Source organism: Neovison vison, chromosome 9 (assembly GCF_020171115.1).
Source record: "Neovison vison isolate M4711 chromosome 9, ASM_NN_V1, whole genome shotgun sequence".
Classification (NCBI taxonomy): domain Eukaryota; kingdom Metazoa; phylum Chordata; class Mammalia; order Carnivora; family Mustelidae; genus Neogale; species Neogale vison.
Genome location: NC_058099.1, coordinates 8,809,012 through 8,833,266, shown reverse-complemented (window position 1 = coordinate 8,833,266; position 24,255 = coordinate 8,809,012). Strand labels below are relative to the sequence as shown.

The window sequence follows — 24,255 nt, the reverse complement described above, 5'->3', positions numbered from 1 at the left end:
AAGAGCCAACCACATTCACACACACCTGTCCCACAGATACGTTCATTCCAGCTGCCTACCTTCTGCTCCTGTGAGCCTCTGTGTTCCGTCTGGGAGCACAGACCAGATCAACAATGATGCAAATCAGGACAAAGTTCTCTTTTCGCCAGCAAGAATGATAACTGAGGAGATTTCAACCTCACTCTCTTAAGGCAGAATCAATCCATTTTAGTTTCCACAGATCAATACCAGAAAGTAGCCTGAGGGGTAATGATGTATTTATGAATAGGGAGATCTTGAAGTTGGGGGGGGTGGAGAGGACAAAAGTGAGTGGGGGCAATCTGGGGTTCAGGAGGTTGGCCAAGGCAGTGTTTGACCTGCGTGGTCAGGGCCTTCTAAGCAGCAAGGACCTGCTCTCCAAACTGCTGGCCACACTTTACTGAACACCCTTTGGCATCTCATCATGTCTGACATACCCATACATTATTTATACTTATTATTAAAGTGTGAAAAATATTAATTGCCTTCCTCCCTGATAAGGAAACTGATTGTGTTTTATTTTTCATCTTTTTCCAGACATGTTGAAACAGAATTGACATGTACATTGTGTAAGTTTAAGGTACCCAGTACAATTAGATACACATATGTATTGCGAAATGATCACCATTGGAAGGTTGGTTGACACACCCATCACCTCGCATAGTTAGCATTTGTGTGTTTAGTGATAACTTTTAAGATCTACTCTCTTAGCCACTTTTCAGTATACAGTACGGTGTAGTTAACTATAATCATCGTGCTGTGTGTTATATCCCCAGAACTTGTTCATCTCATAACTAGAAGTTTGTACCTTCTGACCACCTTCACCATCTCCCACTCCCCTTTGCCTCTGGCAACCGCCCATCTACCCTGTTTCTATCAGTTCTGTTTTTAGATTCCTCACATAGATGACCTTAGCCAGTATTTGTCTTTCTCTCTGGTTTATTTCACTTAGCCTATTGTTCTCATGGTTCACCCATGTTGTCATAAAGGCAGGTTTTCCTTCTTTTTAATGGCCGAATAATATTCCTTAGTGTGTGTACGCGCGCACGCGTGTGTGTGTGCGTGTCTGTGTATCTCAAACTTTCTTTATCCATTCATCTGCCAAAAGACACGTGTGTTGTTTCCCTCTCCTGGCTATTACAGAGAATGCTGCAGTGAACGTGGGAGTGCAGGTGTCTCTTTGAGATCTTATTTTCATCTCCTTTGGGTATATACCTAGAATTGGGATTGCTGGATCACATGGTAGTTCTGTTTTTAATTTTCTAAGGCACTTCCATGCTGTTGTCCATGATTTTAAATGGCATGTCAACATGACCAGCTTCGGGATTTTCATGATTGACAAAGCCATTTTCCTAGCCTCCCTTACAGTTGGGATGGCCATGTGCCCCACTTCTGGCCCTTGGGATCTTACCAGATCTGCTGGGGAATTCCTGGGAACGATTGTGCTCCCCACCTGCTTTCAGGCTGTGAAAGGAGACTGTGACATCTGAGGAGCTATTCTGTGCCCATGAGGTAACCAGTACAAACATAAAAGACAACCACCTGAGGATGTAAGCAGAGGATAGGACAGGAGTTCTCAGTGTCTTCATTCCCCTCTAACAGGGAGACTGAAGGTAGATGACTTCTGGCCGGCAAAACAAGTGCCTATTGTTCAAGCTCCTCTTGGTTGGGTGGCCTATTATTTGTGTCTCCATCTTTAAGATGCTAAAATATAGGGTGCCTGGGTGGCTCAGTGGGTTAAGCCCCTGCCTTCGGCTCAGGTCATGATCTCAGGGTCCTGGGATCGAGTCCCACGTCGGGCTCTCTGCTCAGCAGGGAGCCTGCTTCCCTTCCTCTCTCTCTCTGCCTGCCTCTCTGTCTTCTTGTGATCTCTCTCTGTCAAATAAATAAATAAATAAATAAATCTTTAAAAAAAAGATGCTAAAATATAGATATAGATATGCTAAAATGGGAAACGAAAATCTCTATCCTCCCCCTACAGATAGCCACTTTTAAACTATTAATGTTTGGTATGTGTTTTCCAAGTATCTAAAGCATTTTGTTTTATTATTTATTTTTAAAATTTTTATGTGTTTGACAGAGAGACAGACAGATAGACACACAGAGAGCACAAGCCGGGGAGGAGCAGAGGGAGAGGGAGAAGCAGGCTCTCCTCTGAGCAGGGAGTCCGACATGAGGCTTGATCCCAGGAACTTGGGATCATAAGCTGAGCTACAGGCAGATGCTTAACCAACTGAGCCACCCAGGAATCAGGCATCCCCATCTAATGCATTTTAATACATATAAATATCATGAATACATATAAAATTAATGGGCTCATAGAATGAATGCCTTCTGTTCTGTACCCTGTTTTGGTTTATTTTCTTACTGCACAAAATACCATGGTATATTTCTATGTCAGCACAGCTTTCTTTTTTTAATGACTCAATCTTCTATTGCTAGACATTTAGGATATATCCAATATTTTCTCATTATAAGCAATGCTGAAATAATTATCCTTGAACATACATCTGTGTGCACTTGCCTGATTGTTTGCTCTGGATAATTATTAGACATGGACAGAGGGTATGCACATATTAAATGTTGACACATCTATGTATTAAACAAATGTTTATTGAGGGGCTAGAACATGGGGCACATTTATGTTTGATGAGCTGATACCATGGTGGAGCTTTTAGTCTTGTGGAGAGACTGAGAATTGAACAGGTAAACAAATAGTAAATAGTTACATATTGTGATGGAGTGATAAGTGGGAAATGAGCAGATGTGGTATGAATACAATATGAAACTACTTGGATGACCAGCGAAGGCCTCCAAGGACATGACATTTAGCTGAGAGTTTAAGAATGAAAAGGGCCCAGGCCCTGTAAAGGTGGTGAGGAGGAATGCTCTAGGTGAAAACCACCAGGGAAAAAAGAACTTTTGTATTTAAATATCTAAAAGGAAACCAGCATGGCTAGAACAGATGAGAATATGGCCGGGCAGGCAAGGTCCACAGAGCAAGAGATTGGTCGGTTGCATTGTGTTGGAGCGTTTATTTTATTTTTTGGAAAGTCACTGGAGGGGTCTTAAGAAAGGGGATGATTTTCTATCTTATTATTATTATTATTATTATTTTTAATGATCACTCTGGTTGCTGTTTTCCATTGTTTGAAGGGAGTCAAAGCCAGGAGAATAGTAAGGATGTTACTGAAGTGATCTGGGCAAGATAATATAGTTTGGAGTGGAATATTAGGAATATACAAATGGATCAGTGGATAGAAACAGTATGTGGTATTTATAAACAGGGAACTCAATATATGATAAAGTGGGTATTCCTACACTGATGGCCCACAATTTTATTTACTGAAGTTTTATGTTACATTTTATTATTTTTTAAAAGATTGATTTGGTTTAGAGGGGGTAGAGGAGAGAGAGAATCTCAAGATTCTGAGACCACTGAGCTCAGAGCCCAACAAAGAACTTGATCCCAGGACCCTGAGATCATGAGCCAAAATCAAGAGTCAGACCCTCAACTGACTGAGCCACCCAGGTGCCCCCATGTTATATTTTAATATGTTAGATAACCAGTAGTATTACTGCTCTAACAGATATTAAAATATAAGTTACTATATTTATATGATATAAAATATATAAGTTACAATATAAGTTACAATATACGTTTTATGTTATATTTGATATTCATTATTATTAATATTCTTATAATAAATTTAATATAATACTACTATTCAATTTAAAATTTTTTCTTCATATTTTACATATTTATTTATCAAAATCAGTTTTAAAATAATTTTGTTAAATTCCATTGCACCATATCCCCCAAATCATATTGGTTCTCTGATTTAGATTCCTCTAAATATATAAATTGAGTTAGGGGAGATATGACATCTTTGCAATATTGAGACTTCTTCCTTGGGGATTTATTATGCTTTTCCTTTGAGGACTTCTTTTATGTTTTTCAGTAAGGTTTTATAGTTTTCTTTCTATGGGCCTTGCCATTTCTTGTTAAGATTAAGCCCAGGTATTTTATAGTATTCATTGCTAATGTGGATGTAATTTTCTTAAAAAACATCATACTTTCTAAATAGAAATCATTGGTATTTAGTGCTGTATTTAGGGGATCCTATAAGTAATAACTCTCTCCCTCTTCTGAATTTGGAAGAAACTGAGGCATAGATATAGAAAAGAGACATAGGAGAGAAAAGTCCTTGAAATTGATAGGAAACTGTAGCTTTTGATCTGTGGACAAGTTGACTTGCTATAACATCTCCCCCTGAACTGGAGAGATTTACCGCTATAGTAGCTGGACAGTAGTATCTCTCTGCAGAAGAAAGAGGTCCATTTGCCACACGGCAGGAGACCACATAAAAATATTTGCTCTCTGCAGTCAGCCAAAGCCAAAAACAAAACAGAAGTTTCTCTTTATGGAAAGGAAGTCTTTTCTCTTCACATTTAGAAAAGCCATGGATTTTGGTGTTTATCTCATTACTAGCCATTTTACCAAAATCTTGAAGATTTTTGGCTGATTCTCTTCAATTTTTTTTTTTAGGTACACACTTAAGTCATGAACAAGTAATGACAATATGTCTCTTCCTTTCCAGTATTTGTTTATTTATTTTTCTTATCTTATCACATTGGCATTAGTTTCTAGCAGCTATGACAGACATCCTTGTTTTGTTGCTGACTTAAATGAGAATACCTTCAGTGTTTCCCCATTAAATATGTTTATTGATGGCTTCTGATAAACTTTATCATGTTATGAAGTTTAAATTTTCTTCCTAGTTTACTGAGATTTTTTAAAAATTTGTAAGTAATTGGTGTTGAAGTTTATCAAATACTTTTAAAGCATCTGTCTTGTTGAAATACTCTGTGATTTATTTTTCTTTAACAATTTATAGACTCCCTGATGGTCAATTATTCTTTCACTTTTTGAATAAATCTTGTTTGATCATAGTGGATTTTGACTTGTTTTACATCAAGTTGGATTCAAATTGCTAAAATTTTGTTTAGTAGATTTACAACCATTATATACTTATGTGGGTTGGTTTATAGTTGTGATTCACATATTAGAGATAATTGATGAACTTTTAAAAGGTGCTCCTGGCTCAGATGAGTTTGAGAAATGCCAGGTTATACAGTTTCTTTACCCCTGGACTTCATAGAGACTTTAATATATAAATAGTTATTGTGATTCTCCAAAAGGTAGTCTATACATGTCAGTACTTTCTCAAGTTGTTTGACTATAGAGCCTCTTTTTCAAATAACTCATTTTAAATTATCTGGGCACCAGTGTTCTATTATTGACCTGCAATTCTCCTTTTTGGCATTAGAGTTATGCTAAATTTGGAAAGTGAAACAAAACGTTTTTCTTTCTTTGTTTTTTTTTTTTTCTGTGTAACAGTTTAAATAACATAAGGATTGTCTGTCCCCTAATGGTTTGAAAAAACTTGCCTGCAAAACCATCTGAAACTGGCATTTCAGAGCAAGACAGACACTTGGAATGCACACAGTTGCCTGGCTTCCCCACAGGACATTTTCCCCAACAGCCAGTTCTGCTTAGAAAAGCCTAGAATGCGTGACAATTAGACTTGATGTATTAGCAAATTGATGCCAATCACTCTTGCATGGTCCTCAGCTCGAAAAGGCGCCAGCCTTCTGACCACAATTCTTTCAAATAGCAGACCAGCCCCTCTCTGGGAATGCCTTGCTGGGGCTATGTAGGACATTTTTTTTGGTTAATGGTGAAGAGACAGGCTGCTCCTGTCTTTGGTACCAACCATTCTAGCTGAGGGTCAAGTTCTGGACCCTAGCCCTCATCCAGCTTCATCTTATCCTCTGGCCCATACCTTTTCCCAAGTACTGTAGGGCATCACTTCTGTAAACCCATGGTCCCTCTGGATGCTTCCCTCCAGGGCAGTCCCATAACCCTGGTTCTGGGCCTCGGTGGGTAGATCATTTGCCTGGCATAAAGGGGAGGCAGAGAATTGCTGGGAGATTGGGATCACTTTGAGGGGTCTGTTATTATTAGTGGGGACTGGGACCTGGCTAAGCTTGTGTTGGGTCTGTTGGGTCAACGGGTCTCCCGAACTGGAGTGAGCTGAGTTGAACGAATGGCCTGATGTTCCCTCAAGACTAGGGAGGGTCGGGTGTCCCTGCAAGAGGCCAACGTGTGTGTGTGTGTGTGTGTGTGTGTGTGTAGGCCTGTGTGTGTGTGTGTTGAGGCCTGGGGGTGTGTGTGTGTTGAGGCCCGGGGGCGTGTGTGTGTTTGTGTGTGTGTGTGTGTTGAGGCCCCGGGGGCGTGTGTGTGTGTGTGTGTGTGTGTGTGTGTGTGTGTGTGTGTGTTGAGGCCGGGGGCGTCCAGGGTTCTTAGGCTGTGCGGAAGGGCTGATTCAGTGCGGCCTAAGAGAGCCGAGTGGGCTGCAGGGCCCTGCAAGAGACCAACTTGGCGGAGGGGATAACTAGTGCCCAGACTCTAAGAGGCCGGCGGCTCCCGGGGCTCGGAGGCCGGGCTGGGGGCCGCCCGCGGGCTCGGGGAGGTCGGGCCGGGGGGCTAGCGGGCTGAGCCTTGAGGGAGGCCGCGGAGGGGAGGCGGGGTGCCGGCCGGGGCGGCGGCGCGGGCTCCGGACGCGAGGGCTCCCGCTCCCTCCTCCCGCCGGAGCCAGCCTCGGGCGCCCGGCGCCTCCCCCGGAGCCAGCGCCAGAGCCGGGAGGCCCGGAGCGCGGCCCGCCGAGGGAGCCGCCGCCGTCGTTGCCGCCGCCGCCGCCGCCGCCGCCAGGCCGCGCCCCGCCCCTGCCGCCGCCGCCGCCGCCGCTCCCCGGTGAGGCTCGCGCTCGAGCTGCGGCGCCGGCCCCGCCGCCTGGGCCCCGGGCCCGGCCCCTCCCGCGCCGCCCGGGCGATGAGAAGCTGCTTCTGCGTGAGACGGAGCCGGGACCCGCCGCCGCCGCAGCCGCCGCCGCCCCAGCGGGGAACAGTTAAGTGAGGCCGGGCGGGCCGGGCGCCGCGGAGGCTCGGTCGAGCCGGCCCTGCAGCCGCGGCGCAGGCAGGCAGGCGGGCGGGCGGGCGGGCGCGGGCCCCGGGCCGAGGGGCGGGCGGGCGGGCGGAGCCGGGCCGCGCCGAGGCCTGCGGGCTCGGTGCCCGGCCCGCCGCGGGGACAGGCCCGGCGGCCTCTACCAGAGCCCGCGTGCGCCGCGGCTTCTCCAACACCGGCTTGGCCTTGCGGTGGGCAGGCGGGTGGGAGCTCAGGGACCCGAACGCCAGCAGTGCACCCCCCCCCGACCCCACCCCGGGCCGGACAGGTGAGGGTCCCCGAGAACCACCCCCTCCCGGGTAGGCGGTGGGGCAGCCCACCTGTGCCCAGGCCGCTGCGGCCACCTGCCAGACTGGGGACAGTCGTTTCACTGGCCCAGCCTGGGGTCCAGCTCTCTGTGATCACGTGGGTGCAGACCAGCTTGCACCTGAGCCTTGAGCATCATCTGAGGTGCTGCCTCATCTGTGACCTGGGCACAGTAGAGAGGACACCCAAATGCCAGGGCACCTGTCTAAAGGTGAGGTGCCCAGCGTGGACACTCAAGACCCAGAGCACACATCCTGGAAGTGAGGTGGGTGTGTTGGTGAGCACCCCATAAGGACTGCAGCCTAAGTGAGGCCCAGGGGCAGGGGCTGGGATAAGAGCTATGGCTGAGCACCAGGGGACAGCAGATCCCCAGCAACAGGCCCAGGTGAAGAGGGCAGACCCGTGAGCATCTTTGTCCTCTTTGTTACCAACAGACAACTCTTCCGAAATTATCAGCCTTTCTGACTACTAAAGATGTGACTCTTCTGTCCCCTCCCAGCAGCCTCTTCAGCAGGGAACAGAGGAAGGCCCCAGGAAGGCAAAAGGCAAACGTCTGTTGCCCCTTCTCTGTTCCCTGCCCCCACCCAAGAACCAGCGCCCACTCAGATTTCTGCCACAAAAGCCACAACAGGCCAGTGACTCTTTAAGGGCTTTTGTCTCTGGTGGTTCCTTCTCAGTGTAATCTCATTGTACCATTCTCGACAGCTGGCTGGATCCCATCTCATTTTAATTGGGCGGGGGGAGGGCATGCAAAAAGTCTTATCAGCCATACCAGAGAAGCCTTAGAAAAGTTAGGGGTAAGCTCTGCAGAAACGCAGACAAACCAAGAAGCTCAGGGTACTCAAGTTTAGTTACAGGACACAGGAGACACCTTTCTTGCTCACTGGAAATTATTGTGGCACTTTGAGATATTGGACTGTGCAGAGACTATTTAAATGGGGCCTCCGACGGATGGGACCTCTGCTGGGATCTGGGCATCAAGACCCATGTAAAGCAGTTGATTGGTTCATTTGACCCCAGAATCATCTTTTCTGATCAACAGTTTTCGTTCCTTCCTCCTAGCTTTTAGGCCACACTCCTGATTTATGCTGAAGACATTTCCCTGCCTGCCTCCATCCCACTGGCGGGCTTTCCAACTTCCAGGAACAGTGCACCATGGTTAAATGCAAGGACTTTTTAGAATTAGACCTCAGCTGAATCTTTGGCTTTCCTACTTATACTGTGTGTTCTTGTGTAAATGAATGAAATTTTCTGAGCCTCAGTTTCCTCATCTGTAGAGTGAGGCTAATATCTATTTTATAGGATTATGGTGAGCAGTGAATGAAATATTGCAAGAGAAGCATTTAGCTCTGCATCTGCCATAGGGCAAGTGGTCAGTAGAAGTTAGTGCTTATCATTAAGTGTTTGTTAACATTAATCAGAAGAGTAACTTCATTTTTACCTTTTCTTTAGAGTGTGTTTCTGTTTTGGGTTATTATTTAGCTCTCCTGAGGATAACCAGGAGGGGATGATACAGTAAGAAGAACATAAGGCTCGGATATCGGATATAGGGGTTTGGATTTGAATCTCATTCTACTTCCTGCAATCGCAGTGACCCCAGGCAGGTCATGGAACTTCATGGAAACTTTCTTTCTTCCTTTTTAAAAAAATATTTTATTTATTCATTTGAGAGAGAGAGAGAACACAAACAGGGGGGTAGGCAGAGGGAGAAGCAGACTCACTGAGCTGGGAGCCCGAAACAAGGCTCGATCCCAGGACCTGGAGATCATGATCTGAGCCGAAGGCAGATGCTTACCCATCTGAGCCACCCAGGCGCCCCTTGGGGAACCTTTCTGCATCCCGACTTCCTTCTATGTAGAAGTGGCTTAAGAATATAACCTAGCCCATAAGGCTGCGTGAGCTGTATGTGAGTGCATGTGGCTCTGCAGAGGGTGTGGGGGAGTCCGTACCAAATTTAGGTGGAAGCCAGAGGCAGACCTTGGTTATCTGGGTTAGACAGTTTGGAGTGCGGAGGGGTTAGAAGAAAAAGAAAACAAGAATGTCTTGCTTTTGTACACTTTACAAAACCACTCAACCCTGTGAACACATTGCTGGGTCCTCCCTCTCGGGACCTTGGAAGGGGTGAGGGGTGGAGAGTGACCAAAGGTTCCTTGCTATTAGTTTCATGGCACATCTGCTTCTGGGGGAGTCTGAATCCAAAAGTCATGGGCCCCTCTGCTTTAGCAGGTCAGAAGTGCTCCCTGCTTCACACTCAAAGAGCGACGTCCTTTGCCCCACAGGAAAGTCATGATGGAGTTGGAGCCAAGCATGGGAAATGTCAAAGGTGCTATTATGATGATGAAGATAACAAATGACTACATGGCTGGTGTGGTGGGCCGAGAACACTGTATTTAGTTGGTTGCGGTTGAATGAGCAGAGTTTCCTTTGCTGGTTGGGTTGTGGGAGGGGAGGCCTGGGGTCCTTGAATGGGCTGCCTCTGTCACAAGCTGTTGTTGCTCTCTCTGAGCCCCTCCCTGGCCAGCGTTTTACTGGCCCCACTGGCTCTCCTTGGCCTTCTGCTTGCCGCTGCCCTTGAGAATTGTGGTTTCCCTGCATCGTCCGCGCTGTTTGTGGTGGGGTCGCCTGGGTTAGCACTCCTCGGCTCTGCTCCGTGGGAGGCAGGGCCCCTGCAGGCTGTACTTGACATTCCCTCCCTTGTTGGGGACATCCTGTGGGCGTGTGTTTGGTTTACCTGACACACTTCTGGTGAGATGTGGAGCTTGTGCAGGCTGAAATGTGAGAGGCCCATGGGCCTGGAGCTGTGGGGTCACATACTCAAGCTTTGTAGCTGCTACTTCCCTGAGAATCAGAGGACCATCTTGTTGGGCTGTGGCTAGAATCAACAGGAGAGCTTTCTAGACACACACACACACACACACACACACAGGCATAGCGTGTGTGTATGTTTTAAACAGATACTGATCAGCAAAGCAAAATATTCAGAAGAATATTCCTTGACCTTTTAGAACCAGAGCAAAATACACGAATTCTTAGTGTGCTAAATAGCCCTGAGATGTTTATGAAAATGCAGATTCCAGGACCTCCCACCCAGACCTTCAATCAGAATATCTGGGGGAAGGGGCCCCGGAGTCTCTGTGTTTAATAAGGATCTTGGGTTGTACTTCTACTGACTGAAACTTGAAAACCACACTTGTAGATGCCATTTTTAAATTGCAAAACGTACAGCACATAAAATGTACCACCCTAATCGTTTTCAAGTGTACAAATCAGTGGCATTAAGGACATTCACATTGTCATGCAGCTAATCTCTGGAACTTTCCCATCTTGCAAAACACTCTACTTATTAAACAGCTTCCATTTCCCCTCCCCCAGCTCTGGCAGCCACCATGCTACTTTCTGTTTCTATGAATTTGACTGATCTAGGGGCCTCACATATGTGGAATTATATAGTATCTGTCTTTCTATGACTGGCTTATTTCACTCCACATAATGTCTTCAGGGTTCACTCACGTTATAGTATGTGCCAGAATTTCCTTTTTAAGCCAAATAATATTCACTGCATATATATACCCATTTTGCTTACCCGTATCTCTGGACAGTTGGGTTACTTCCACCTTTTGGCTCTTGTGAATAATGCCATTGTGAACACGGAGATACAAATGTCTTTTCAAGACCCCGTTTTCAACTCTTTGGGTACATACCCAGAAGTGGAATTGCCAGACCCTATAGTAATTCTATTTTTAATATTTTGAGAAATCCCTATACTGTTTTCCACAGTGGCTGCTTTTCCATTTCCAAAAACAGTGCACCAGAGTTCCAGTTTTCTAATCCTCGCCAACACTAATTTTTTGACTTTTGATAGTGGCCATCCCAAGGGTAGGAGATGACAGCTCATTGTGATTTTGGTTTGCATTTCCCTAGTGACTGCACATCTTTTCATATGCTTATTAGCCATTTGTATATCATCTTTGGAGAAGTGTCTACTCAAGTCCTTTGCCCATTTGTTTTTAAATCAAGTGTTTGTTTTTTGTTATTGTTGTTAAGTTGTAGGAGTTCTTTATAGATTTGGATTTTAACCCCTGAGCGGATATGTGATTTGGAAATATTTTCTTCTATTTCATAGGTGGTCCATTTTGTTCTGTCAGTTGTTTCTTTTGATGGAAGTTCTACAAGTTCTTTACACTATATCACCCTGTAGAGGAAATATTATTATTATTCCAGTTTTAGGGGGATGAAAACTTGAGCCCAGTCATACCGCTGTACATAGTGCAAGAGCTGGGATTCGGGCTCTGGTCCGTCTGCAGAACGTCGCCCTGTCCGTTCCTCTGCTTCACTTCCCAGTCCCCCACCAAGCAAATGCCAAGGCCCATGGCTTTCTGCAGGAAGTGGCATGGGTTCGAGAAGCATTCAGTTACAGGAGAGGAAATACAAATGAAAGACTTGCGAATCTTCCTTCCTTCCTGAAGCTCTGTGTCATTGCGTAGAACTTAGAAATAGCAGAGAAATGCAGACAGGTTTTTAACTGTTTTATTTGTTTGTTTGTTTAAGCATTTCATAAGCTCGTTTCAGAGCCCATCTGCTTGCCACAGTTCCCCCAGTGGTCTGCGTTCATTCACACCACTGCTGACCTGGCCTCTCCTGCCTACAGTACCTTCCCTACTCCGCACCCTCTGTCTTTCCAGGAGGCCAGCCTGACCGACCGCCTGCTCTTCCCTCCCATCTCCATGACTCACCGGGCAGAAGGAAGTGTACCCTCTCGGGCAGCCCCTTTCTTTAGGATGTTTCCCTGCCTAGGAACGCCACAGGGGGTGGCCATGTCTTTTTCATTGTCTCACAGTAGCACTTGGCCTAGGCCATGCATTATCTGGTCTCGGCCCAGGCCCAGACCAGTTAAATCACAGCCTGGGGGATTGGAATGGGCAGCGGTGGTTTTTACCAACTCCTTAGTGGAGTCTTCTGTGCAGCTAGCTTGGAGACCCCCTGGCCTCTGCCAGGCTGTCACCCAGCTGCTTGGACTAAGTCATAATCACTTCTGGAGCTGCTGCAGTGCTGCCATCCCGCCTCCCCTCCTCTGCAGCCTGCCTGTCCCCAGAATTGTAGTGTTTGCCCTGGGCTCCTGGATGCCCAGCCTGGTGCTATCATTGTAAGGGTTCCACAGGGCTGTTCTTGCTGTTGCCTTTGATGCTTTGTGTGCCCTTCCTAATCCAGTGAAAGAGGGGCAGTTTTGAAAGGATGATGGGAACTTGCTCCTTCCTTCCTTCCATCTACCCCCCCCATATCCATTTATTGAGCACCCACTGTGGGCCAGGCACTGGGTGGACATAACACCTTTGAACAACCACTGTTCTCCTGGGGCAAGGGCGCTTTAACCTTCTGAGAGGCAAGGCTGTGTGTTTCTGTGTGTGCATACGTATGCTAAGACCACGTCCTTGGTGACACGCAGGGCTTCTCCGTGACAGCAGCTGTGTGGCTAGGCAGTCGGGGAAGGTTTGGGGAGAATGTGACCTGGATTTTGAATGGTGGGGTGGGTGTCGTAGGGGAGGAGCTGGGTGCTCTGGGCTGACCTGTTTGGGGAGGGAGAGACTGAAGGATTCATTCGGAGGCTAGTCCCCATGGATAATTACACTCAGGTTTTTGTTTCTGTTCATTCATTCATCAAACATCTAACGAGCACCTGCTGTCTTGTACTCCGAGTTCAGACTGTGGACCAGCTGTTTGGCCGTCACCTGGAGCTTGTTAGAAATGCAGCTTCTCGGGCCCCATCCTACACTTACTGAATCTGTGTCTCTGGGAGTGGGTTCAAGAGTCTCTTTTAACACACTCTGCAGATGCCTCACACTTGCTCCTGTTTGAGTCCCTGCTCCCCAGTGTTGCATTGTCCATCATTGTCATTGCGAAGTCTCCCTCGCTGCTTACACAAAGGCTCCCTGTAAATATTTGTGGGCTTATTGCTATGTGCCAGGTCCCGCAAGGTACTGGAAATGTGGGAGATGCTTCAGGGGAAGGAGGACATGTTCAGCCAGGACACAGGCTGGCAGTAGCCAGCAGGACACTATATGCACACCTCTGAGTCTCAGGAGAAAAGTCAGGGCAGTCGGGGTATTTTGGAAGTCATCAGCATACAGGTAGAAAAATTAGATGCCAAAAATATATGAAAAGAAATTCTCAAGACCCCTATGAAAGCTGGAGAGGACGGTGGTAGGGATGAGATGCCTGGCTGACCTGAACCAGGTGTTCTGATGATTTCCCACCCGACGGCCCATTTGCTTGGTGCTGAGGCACCATATTGGCATTTTTACTCTGTAAACCGGGGTAAGGGTGTGACTTACCTTATGTCACTGAACATCAAGAGAGCACGTCTCCTGGGTCCTTTTGGGTCCATTTTTAGAGCACCTGCCTTCTGTGGGGTTCTCCTACTTCCTTCTCTGCCAGGGACATATGGCACCGAGACTTGATGGGAAGGGGCAGGGCTGACCCCCTTTTACAGTGTTTGGGGGCAGGTGGGGGAACAGTGGGCACAGTGTTCTGGAGATCGCCCCCCACCCCCGCCCCACTCCCCAGCACTAGGTTCCCTGGCTGTGGAGAGTCTGGCCTGTAAGGGGCAGGACTTTGGCTACCGCAGGGCCATAAAACTTGATCCTGGATTTATTTTTGGAGAATGAACTCTGGGATCTAGCCTTGCACCATATGCGCGGCAGCAACATGAACTCTAGGCCTGTATCACATGATTTGTGGAAAATCTGCTTGGTATACAAATGGTTAATAGAAATCTCTGCATCGGTCAGATAGAATGGGTGCGTTTATACACCAGATTCTTTTATTAGAAGTAACAGGCCTTTACTGGAGAAAAGGAAGTGCTCGCCATTGTTAGTTCCCTAGCTGGAAAATTCTTTGTGATCTAGGAGAGCTTAGAAAAATATTTGCTTTAGTTTCCTAATATCTTAGCAGCCTTCCCAGCAGCCTCTGGTCTGTGGCCACCTGACCATACTCAACAGTGTTTGTCAGAGTTATTTGGCTTCTGACGGGGAGAGTGGTCCAGACCAAGTGCAGGAGGCCCCAGGATGCCATTCTGAGGTTCCACAGCGGACGCCTCTCCGCCTGGGCACTGTCCTCCGTGAGTAGCTCCAGGAGCCTGCTGGCCACTCACTCGGGTGCTACATGGCCTCAAGCCATGGCCTGCCATCTCCCGAGGAGGTAGGTCTCTGCACCTTACCTGCACACAGGCAGCCCGGTCTGTGTGTTTGTGTGTGTGGTGGTGTGCATTGGTGAAGCCTGGCCATGGCCTCCCTCTAGTGGGAACGGGGCCGTGTCCTTCCATACCTGCTAAAGATTTGTAGGCAAAAAGGTGACAGTAATCATGGGGCCAAAGGGGGCATGGATTCTTGCAGACCACCGCTGCTGCTGGGAGACAGGCAAAGAGCTGCCCCACGATGGGTACAGCAGCAGCTCTCATGGCGGACACAGCCAGTTCTCAGCCTCCACCCCCGGCTATTGGTCAGGTTTCTACGGCAAGTGAAATATTTACCCACGGCTCTTCCCCCAGCCCCACAAGTTGGTGGATGTGGGCAGACAGTTTATGTCTTTTGTGCCCTTGACTTTGGCTTTCAAGCAAACGGATTGCAAGTTCATCCTTCTGTAGGGACTTAATTAATCCACTGGTTTTGTCATTTCAATTACAGTAGCCCAATTTAACCTACCCCCCCATACTTTGAAATTACTCTTCTCAAAAGTTGTGTGCGAGTCACGCCTTCAGCCCTTGGTGGGCAGCCCTGGCGCTGCTTCTGAGCCGGCCTTCCTCACCGCAGTGGGGAGGCCGAGTCTGGGTTCCTGCTGCGCCTCCTTTGATGGCACGCCCCCTGCCCCCCTGCAGTTGTTGCCCCCCGATCCACCCTGCTGCTGGAAGGGCCTCGGTGGAGAGAGGTCTGAGCTCTGTTAGTTGGGTTTTGATTTCAGTACAGGAGTTGATAAAACGAGATAAACCCCAGGCTCACAGGGCCGGGGAAATTAAACAGAGATGATATCAAAGTTCCCCTGAGTTTTCAACTGTGATACAGTAGCTTAGTTTTCTCCCAGACTGGGGCCGGGAGGCACGCCTTTGATTCTGAAACAATATTCAGCATCAGTTAAGCCCAGCACTGCTGACTTTTAGGGATTAAGCACACTGTTGTAGTAATTCTTTGATCAGCTACAAGGGAGTAGTGTGCTGTCTGTATGAGAGGCTTTATAGTTAAAGTTCATTTCTCTGTGAACCTGGGATGACAGCATTGCCAAGGTGCTGCAGGGCTGGGCGCTGGGGCCTTCCCCAGGCCCTGTTGCAGAAGCAGGAGGCGGTTTTTCTCCTCCCCAGCCTTGTTGCATAGTATTCATCGAGCATGACATGGGAAAAATCCTCCTGGCCTGGAAACATACCTCACTCTATCTGAATCTTTGTTGCCCCAGTATGTACATGCAACACACACACACACACATACACATACACACACATACTCACACCCCCCACAGCACATTCGTACATACTCTCCTGCCTGGCAGAGAAATTCTCTCGGGGCAGACATAGGAATAGCAACCCCCAGCCTCAGAAATGATATAGTGGAGCCTGGCCATGCACCCAGGATAGAGACTGGGATGGCAACTGGGGCCGGATAACCTACAAGGTTAAATGAGGAGGACCAGCTCAAGATCATTGTTGCCACTGCACTCTCCATGTGCCCACGAGCAGACATGCCTCCCAGGCGCCACACCACCTTGATTCCTCACCTGGCATTTCCTGAGAACTGGCTTAATTTCAGGTTGGTTCAATTTTATAGTTCTGAGAAATCTCAGCCCCCATTGTCTTGTCATCTAAAATCCTGGTCAACTTTTGGGTCTCTCTGTGGAGACTCTTGCAGACTCCCTTGCAGCCGCAGCTGGGATGGTAGAAGTTTCCTTAAATTGGCCCCCCCTCCTCCTGGCGGGCCTCACGACTTCCACTTGGTAATGGAGCCCCTGTGTGCTGTCGATTGTGCGTATACAGTGCTATACATCAACCTATTCCCTCCTGTGCGGCGCTCGGATCTCCCTCATTAGGCCTAAATTTACCTCCGTCCTACACAAACATGGCCTTAGCTCATTTTTATTGTTGTAAATTATTTATGAGGGAAATGTTGAATCTTGAAACTGAGGTGTGAGGAAAATTAATCCCATGTTACTTTTATCTTTCTGTACTTTTCTCCCCCTTGCTTCACTTATTGGGCTATAGCTAGAGAAAGAAGAGCTTTGGCATTTTTAAATATAATTAGTGTTGAAACTGCTTTCTCAGTTGGGTATCAGATGGGATGTTGGTCTCCAGGCACAGAGTCATGGAAAGCGGATTAGACCTGGGAAGGAGGACGAAAGGTCCGGTGGCCAGTTGCGCAGCGGCTGACAACTCTGGGCCTCAGTTTTCTTTTTTCCTCCAAAATCGGGGCAATAAGACCCAGCTACCTTCCAGGTTTGGTGTGATCATCAGTCAAGAAGGGTGACTGAGAAAGCTTTTTGAGAATTGCAAAGCACTCTGCAGACGCAGCACAGGTGTGTTAGTGTGTCTGCGTGCGGTTAGGATTTTGAGATAGAGGTGGGTCTCTCCCTCACTCGGCTGCAGAGCTGCTGAGGATGCAGCCAGGGCTTGCTGCAAGTAGGCCTTGGTGTTTTATGTATTAGACCAGCATTGCCTCTTGCCAGACAGGTTAATGTTGGTCTTAAACAGCCCGCTCCCCCAGCTCCCCTCCCCGGCAGATCTGCTCTGCAGGCTTGCATTAATGGCCTCTTCTCCCCTCTCAGAGGCCTGGCCTGTGACCCTGGGCAGCTGAGTACTCGGCGGTGCCATCCCTTCTGGCTCGAGGCTCCACACAGCCCGGGAAACGTGGAGTGCTAGTTAATAAATGGCCTTTTGTTAGGAAGGTCAATTGAAGTGACGGTAGAGACGCTGTTAAAAGTAATTTGCAGTCAGAAAATATGTAATTCAGGGCAAGCTGCTTTGAGTGATTGCCTCTGCCATGGATATCTTGGGCGTTTCTCATTAAAAGCTTCCTTTGCTGGTGGTGGGGCTTCCTCCACCGCCGAGCCGGCCCCGGCCCCGCGCCGCGAGGAGTCATTTGTCTGTATTTCACAAAGGCTGCCTTGATCCCCAGGGTACAGCAGCTGGGGGGGAAAGGGAAGAAGGAGGCGTGCATGCGAGATGCTCTGTGCTCATGCTCCGCTGTCGCATCCTCCCGACTGCAGGCTGGGCTGCGACCGTGCACGAATCGGCACAGGCCGCCGGCTCCTTTGTCTGCCTCAGCCGGAGGCAGCCCGCCGCCATCTTGGAACCTGCGCCTGGGCTGCCTCCCCGGTGCATTGTGGGAGCGGCGGGGTTCCTGGGAGCGGCGGGGTTCCTGGAAGCTGGGGCCCCCACTGCCCTTGACCACCGGCTTCGGGAGGGGAGAGCCGCTGTCACCCGCGCCTCACGAGGACGCCGTGGTCTGGGGACGGGAATCTGTCAGCAAATAAAATAGTTCTTATTTGTTCCCATGCTTGCCTTCTGTCTTTCTCTCACATAGTAGAGGCGGTACTATCTTAATAATAATAATAATAATAATAATAGGGTGGTGGGGTTATGGACACTGGGGAAGGTACGTGCTATTGTGAGTGCTGTGAAGTATGTAAACCTGGCGATTCACAGACCTGTACCCCTGGGGCTAATAATATGTTATATGTTAATAAAAAAATAAAAAATTTTTAAAAATAATTAAAAAAACCTCGGATGTTCTTTGTTAAAGTCACAGCATGGTATTTTAGCACTGGCAGAATTTGTACATTCTGTTAATGAGTTGTTAATTGCAAAGCGTTTTGGTAACCAATAGCAGCAAGTACCCATTTTTCAAATTGCAGCAGTCTTGTTTTCATGCTACCAATACTATGGGATTTTCCAAGTGACGATACTTTTTGATTAGTGTTTGCTTTGGACTGGGCCGATGGAGATATTTAATGCTAAACCTTCTTTATTGGGGGGCATGCATGCCTATTGATTGAATAAATACTTACTTCCTGCCTACTTTGTGCAGGAATCACCGATCCTGGTGCTTTATATAAACCTGCCTGGTAAATGAAATTTGAAAAAACAGAAAATGATGCCATGGTGTGGCATGCCCTGGGCTTCCAGAAGCTCGTTTTCAGTAGGATTAAGTAAACCACAACTTAGTTTGGCTTTGGTCATGAACAGAAGTTGAGAGTGTGGCTGCTGCCAGGGGCTTCCTGGGCTTGATTGGAAACTTGGCTCAATTTCATTGATGAGTCTGTTTCCGGAACCTTTTGTGGGCTTCAGGGGACACTGATTACAAGGGTGACTTGCATATAGCATTCTGATTGTTCCCATTTAGAAGGCTGCAGTCATTTTTAAGAGCCTCTGCCTTTTCTGATTCTAGGCTGAGAACTAAGATTATTTCCTCTCCCTGCCTAGTTAGGCAGGGTGTCTGGTTTGTTTGAGAAGCAGTAACCAGCTTCGAGAGATCTGGTAGACCTACAGCTGGTGGAATTTAATTGCTGCAGAAGGAGGTGGAATTTAACTTGCTCTTTTTCACTCCTTGTCCTTTTAAAAGTACTAAAAGTCATTTACATAAGGTGTTACCTCTTTTATTTGCTTTCTGGTGCACTGCCACTCCAGCTGCCCAGACCCAGTGTTCTCTATATTCTCCTTGTCTCCTCTGGTCACATCAAGAGGCAGTCAGCAGCAGAATAATAATTCCATTTCCCCTCCCTTTCTCCCAAAGTGCCCAGCAAGAATTATGGTCATTGTTAGTGTTTAGCTTTGAGTAAGTACCCACATGACCTGTGGGATTAAACGCAACAAAGGCACGCCAGGCCTCCCAGGAATGGCATCTACCACATTTCTGGCCACTTGCTCTGAACCTGTGTGCCCCAGACCTGCCAGTCTCATCTGCTTTTTGTTGAGTGCCTACTCTGTGCCAGGGACTCCTCCAGGCCCTTCGTTCATGTGACTCCCTTAGATCTCACGGCAACTCTGTGACTGTCAGAATCATGACCTCTTGCTTGCTCAAAGTCACCAGCCAGTAAGCCATGGAGCCTGGACTTGAATGCCATTCCTTTGCCTCCATTCCCAGATCACTTTCTTCCACGTGTTTACAAAGCTCTGCCTACTGAACAGTCCATGCTTAGTTGTGTGAGAGGGTATAGATTTGGAAGTCTGCACCTCCAAACGAGATCTTGTAAGGAAGATAAGTGGACAGTTGTGTTAGTTCAGCTGTGTCTGCTTTCTCCCCAGAGAAGCTACGGGTATCTGTTCAGAAGTCAGGCAGCTTGTTGAGAGAGTTAAGAATGGTTTGCTTTGGGGGTTGAGTCCAAGTTACCTCTCTAAGTAGGGACAGGCCCCCATTAACTACGTTAGCCCAGTGTTCAGAGCCAACATGACAGAGCAGGGGTCAGAGATGACTTGAGCTCTTGATCTGAGGAAAGGGTCAGGAAAGCTCAGGGCTCCGTTAGCCAGTTCAGGTACATGGAACTAAGCTCAGGATATTTGCCCCAAGATTCTGGTTTTATGTGTTTGAGACTTTGTATCGTTCACTTTAAATGGTCAGTTTGAATTTTGTGCTGTCTTTATTCTTTTCGGAACCAGGACCAATCCACCATGCCTGAAGTCAAAGACCTTTCAGAAGCTTTGCCAGAGACATCGATGGATCCCATCACAGGAGTGGGGGTGGTGGCTTCTCGGAACCGAGCCCCAACAGGCTATGATGTAGTAAGTCCAGATCCACTGATTCAACCAATGTTTATTCCCTGTGCTCAGGAGCCCCCGAGCCTTATGTGTAAATGTGATCCTTCCCTCCGGGAACTTGAACAGGGAGTGAAAGCGTCACCAGTGGGAAGGTGTGGGGAGTGTCCTGTGTTGGGAGTCAGAGGACCTGGGTCCACCTGGGCTGTTACCTGGCCTTGATCTCTGTGATGGCCGTTTTCACCTTCTGTAAATCTAAACCGTTGGCTCTGTTGATTTCTAAAATCACTTCTGTTGTGAGATTTCGTGAACAGGATCCAGAACAGGATCAGACTTTGCCAGAGTCTGAAAGATCCTTGGCATAGGTTTTCCTGCGTGTGTGTCACTGGTGTGTCGCATACATTTCTATAGCTCTTTACAGTTTGCAGAGCAGTTTCCTACCTGCGAACTCATTTGGCTCTCACGGTTCCCTGGAAGGGTAGGAGGACAAGTAGCTTTATCTCTCCTTTGCTGATTAAGAGAACCCAAGTTCTGACAGGCGGAGTGACAGAAGCCTAGTCCTTGGGAGTGGCGAATCGGGACCCGGGCCCCTTCCAGGTCCACCGCTCTGACCGATCACACCTGCGCAGGTTAGCAGAGCACTGGCTTTGCTCTTCAGCAGGCGTCTGTGCTCCTGTTCCGTAGCACTGATGGCTGGAATTGTTATTTTGTTGTTTCAATAGATAAACTGGGATTTGGGTCAGAGGTGCAGAGTGACATTAGGAGGGTTGTATTAGCAGTGACTGTGGTCCCATGTCCTGAGATTCTGAGCTGGTCTTATTTTCACTTTCCTCATTTTGTTTGAGACAGCATTTTATTATTGTTTGTTGGAAATGTGCATCAAGAATGTGTAAGAATTAAAAGAATACAAGGCTCATTAGCCAGCACTGAAAACCTGCCACCATGACTAGATTAGCATCTGATGTCCCAGGGGTGGGAGGGATCCAGTGCCTGGTCCAGAAGAAGCCCTCAGGCCTGGTTCCTCAACCTGAACACTCGTGACGTTTTGGGCCAGATAATAAGATAATCCTGTGTTGGGACTGTGCCTCACATGTAGGATGCTTAGCAACATCCCTGGCCTCTACCTACTAGACCCTAGTAGCATTAACCTCCCCTCCCCCAACCATGGCAACCCAAAATGTGGGCAGACTTTGCCAGATGTCCCAAGGTGGAGAGGACAGAGGGGCAAAAGCAAGCCCCATTGAGAACTCTTTGGTACCCATTAGCTCAGCCTGCGCCGGGTCCTGTGCAGGGAAGGAGAAGCCCGTTAAAATGCTCCACATCACTTTCCCAACTGTTTGAAAGCTTATAAACATTTTAAAAGTGAAAGGACAAGGGAATCTTTTTTGACAAAGATTTGAGTCTTACCTGCTGTCTGACTTCAAAGCACTGTTTGAATGTATAACTTACCATAAAATAGAATCATTAGATATGGCTTTGTGCCATAAAACTCTTGGGGAAGCTAATAAAAATGTTCCTGATTTGAGAAGCCAAAGTGTCTTTTGATGAATTAGATATGAAGCAGCCAGTCATGAATCAGGGCAGGGGCCCAGCGCCCACGATCTCCGGGAGGACCGGCTCAGGGGTTGCTCTCCCGGGAGGGTTCGTGCGGGGGGCTCACGCCCAGGGCACGGCTCTCCACGTCTTCTTGCTGTTCCCCTTTGTTGATCTGTGTCTTTAACATCCCGCTTGTACCTTTGAGGTCATCCTGAAAGCTTGGCTAGTGGGTGGCAGATGGCCTTTGATAGTCTGGTTTTCTGAAAGTCTTGGTAAGTCTGACAGGAGCAGAATCTATCCCTATCATTTTCTCCTAACATCTAGCTCAGGGCAGAAGAGCGCAGTGTCAAATGAGTAAAATTAATAAGCACATTTCATGATTATGCTGTACCACGCATTATAGTGAAAGGTGAGCAGGGCAAGAGGCTCCCGAGGGTCAGCCCGGCAATTACCCAGCCCCCTCCCGCAGAGATGGAGAGTGTCCGAGCTCCCTCTGAAAGCCCTTTCAGGGAGAGGGCTGGGAAACGTCTCTTCGTACTGACCGTTGGGTTGTTCTTACATAGGATCCCTAGAGGTCTGACCCTGAGTTCAAGGGGAATGGGCAAGGGGCGGGGGGAAGAGAGTCACTTCCTATTCCTTTTATCGAGAGTTTCATAGAACGTCAACCTCCAAACCGAAATGTAAGGCATTTTATGGTGGCGGGCTTCCGAGATGCTTAGACTGAACTGCAGTGCCCGAGGGAGCCTGCCGGGGATTGTGGTGAGACCCCCCTCCGCCTGTCACATCTGCGGCAGGATTAATCCCTCCTGTGCGTAGAGTATGGTCCGTACTGTGACCACACAGCCCCGAGAGCTTGGCACAGATGGACTGCTGACCCTGAGTGGCACGGCCGCATGCCTTGTGGCTTGTTTGAAGCCAAAGATGCCAGATGTGTGTTTATAAAATTTAATTTAGTAACTTTTCTCTCTAGGTCAGGGGAAGCTTCTTAGGGTAAGGGGCTGGGCATTATTTGCTAAACTTCTCAAACTATTGTCCGTATTTCTGCAGTCCTCTGTGAAATAGCTTGCCTTTTCTGTTCCACTGCCACACTCTCAGATCTCAGAGTGACTGGTGATGATCCTCCTTGTCATCAGAAGGCTGATGGTCACGTGTGTCCTTGTGACATCACCGCACCCGTGCACTGACTCTGTGTGGTGGGCACCTGGCAGTTGCTGAAGGTAGTACCTGCTGCTCTGTCATATGCGGACGGTCAGTTTTCAGCGAATCATAATGCCCTGGAAGCACTTCATGCTAAAACTCTTCGGGGCAGAATTAATCTTTGACTTTCACATCACTCTGGGATACAGCAGCATCAGGCCGGCCATTACTGACGGCCAGTGTGGGTGTATTTTTATGTATTTTTGGTGAAATACATCTTAATACATCCTAACTTTTATAGCCTTTTGCTCTCTAAACAAGTGCTTACAACTGAGAGACTAAAGCCTCCACACCGAATTCATGATGCAACTCTCTCTATAACAGAAATAGCCTCCTTTGATAATATGCTTTTTGGTCATATGCTTTCCTATGACAATATGTTATTTGGACAAAAACTAACAAAAGAAAAAGTCAACAACACAAAGAAAGAATAATCGAATGTTTAAGAGCATTTTAACTTAAATTGTTTATTTATCCAACCTGTTTTGTGAGTAAATACTACGTGGAACTGGGGACACAGTGGTGAGTGAAAACATCCAGTGTTCAGCCTTCACGAGGCTGACAGTCCAGAGGGAGAGGAAGAGAATTAAATGGTCACACAAATAAATGTAAAACAAAATTGTGGTAAGTGCTGGCTGGGAAGGGTAGTCCTAACAGACATTGTTTCTGTCAGATCCCGCTTTCTAGACTTGTCCACCTTTCTTGCTAAATTCCAGGTTACGACAACATAGACTTACTCCTACTTAGTTCTGGAATTCCCTCCCTTTCTTCTCTACCCTGACACCTGCCAAGTGTCTGTCCTCCAGCGTTTTCTGAGCCTCTCCCAGGGCACCGGCTCAAGCGTGTTCAGAGTTCTTCGACTCTGGCTCTCTCCCTGGCCACCACACTGCGCCATTTTTATTGGTGACATCTGTGAGGCTGTCCTTGGCTCTGAGTATAGCTCCCTGCTAACCCTGCAGTGACTGCTTCCACCTTTCTGGCCTGAGTGAGGATGGACACTGCTTTCCCTTCTACTCCCTTCTTCTGGGACCTGCCGTGGTATCCCACAGAACAGCTGAGACCAGAGTCACTTTCCAGGAGACTTTTCTGGAGCTCTAAGGATGGGGGGAATGAGAAAGTAAAACTCAGCAACTATGAGAATGTGCTACTGAGGCCCATTGTCCTTTGACCCCCTACTTGCCCAGACTGTGCCTTCATTCTGCCTACTCCAGAACGATGTCTAGAGTTGAATCCCAGTCTCGGAGAGAGGAGGAGATATTTTCTTTTTCCTCTTTCCAATCTCAGACCTCCTCCATTCTCTTCCAGAGAAACCTTCCCCTATACACTGGAGTCTTTATGGCACAGTCACCCCAAAGTGTCAGATGATCCGTTAGCTCAGTGACTACTTTCAGATGTCCAAGTGGGGGTATTCTCAAGCTTTTGTGCATCTCAGTCTCCTGGAGAACCC

At 47.8% G+C, this 24,255-nt stretch overlaps 1 protein-coding gene across 2 annotated transcripts in view; it reads left to right on the top strand.

Moving 5' to 3' along the window:
* Positions 1 to 6,898: 6,898 nt before the first annotated feature.
* Positions 6,899 to 24,255, top strand: part of MVB12B (multivesicular body subunit 12B) — a 185,150-nt gene continuing 167,793 nt past the window's right edge. The window contains exons 1-2 of one of the 2 annotated variants that reach the window (XM_044264893.1): positions 6,899 to 6,988; positions 19,980 to 20,102. In XM_044264893.1, the coding sequence (XP_044120828.1) occupies positions 6,914 to 6,988; positions 19,980 to 20,102 (198 nt within the window). In that variant the 5' untranslated portion in view covers positions 6,899 to 6,913. Of the gene's footprint in view, positions 6,989 to 14,368; positions 14,546 to 19,979; positions 20,103 to 24,255 lie in introns of those variants that run through there. The other variant, XM_044264894.1, reaches the window with a different exon arrangement.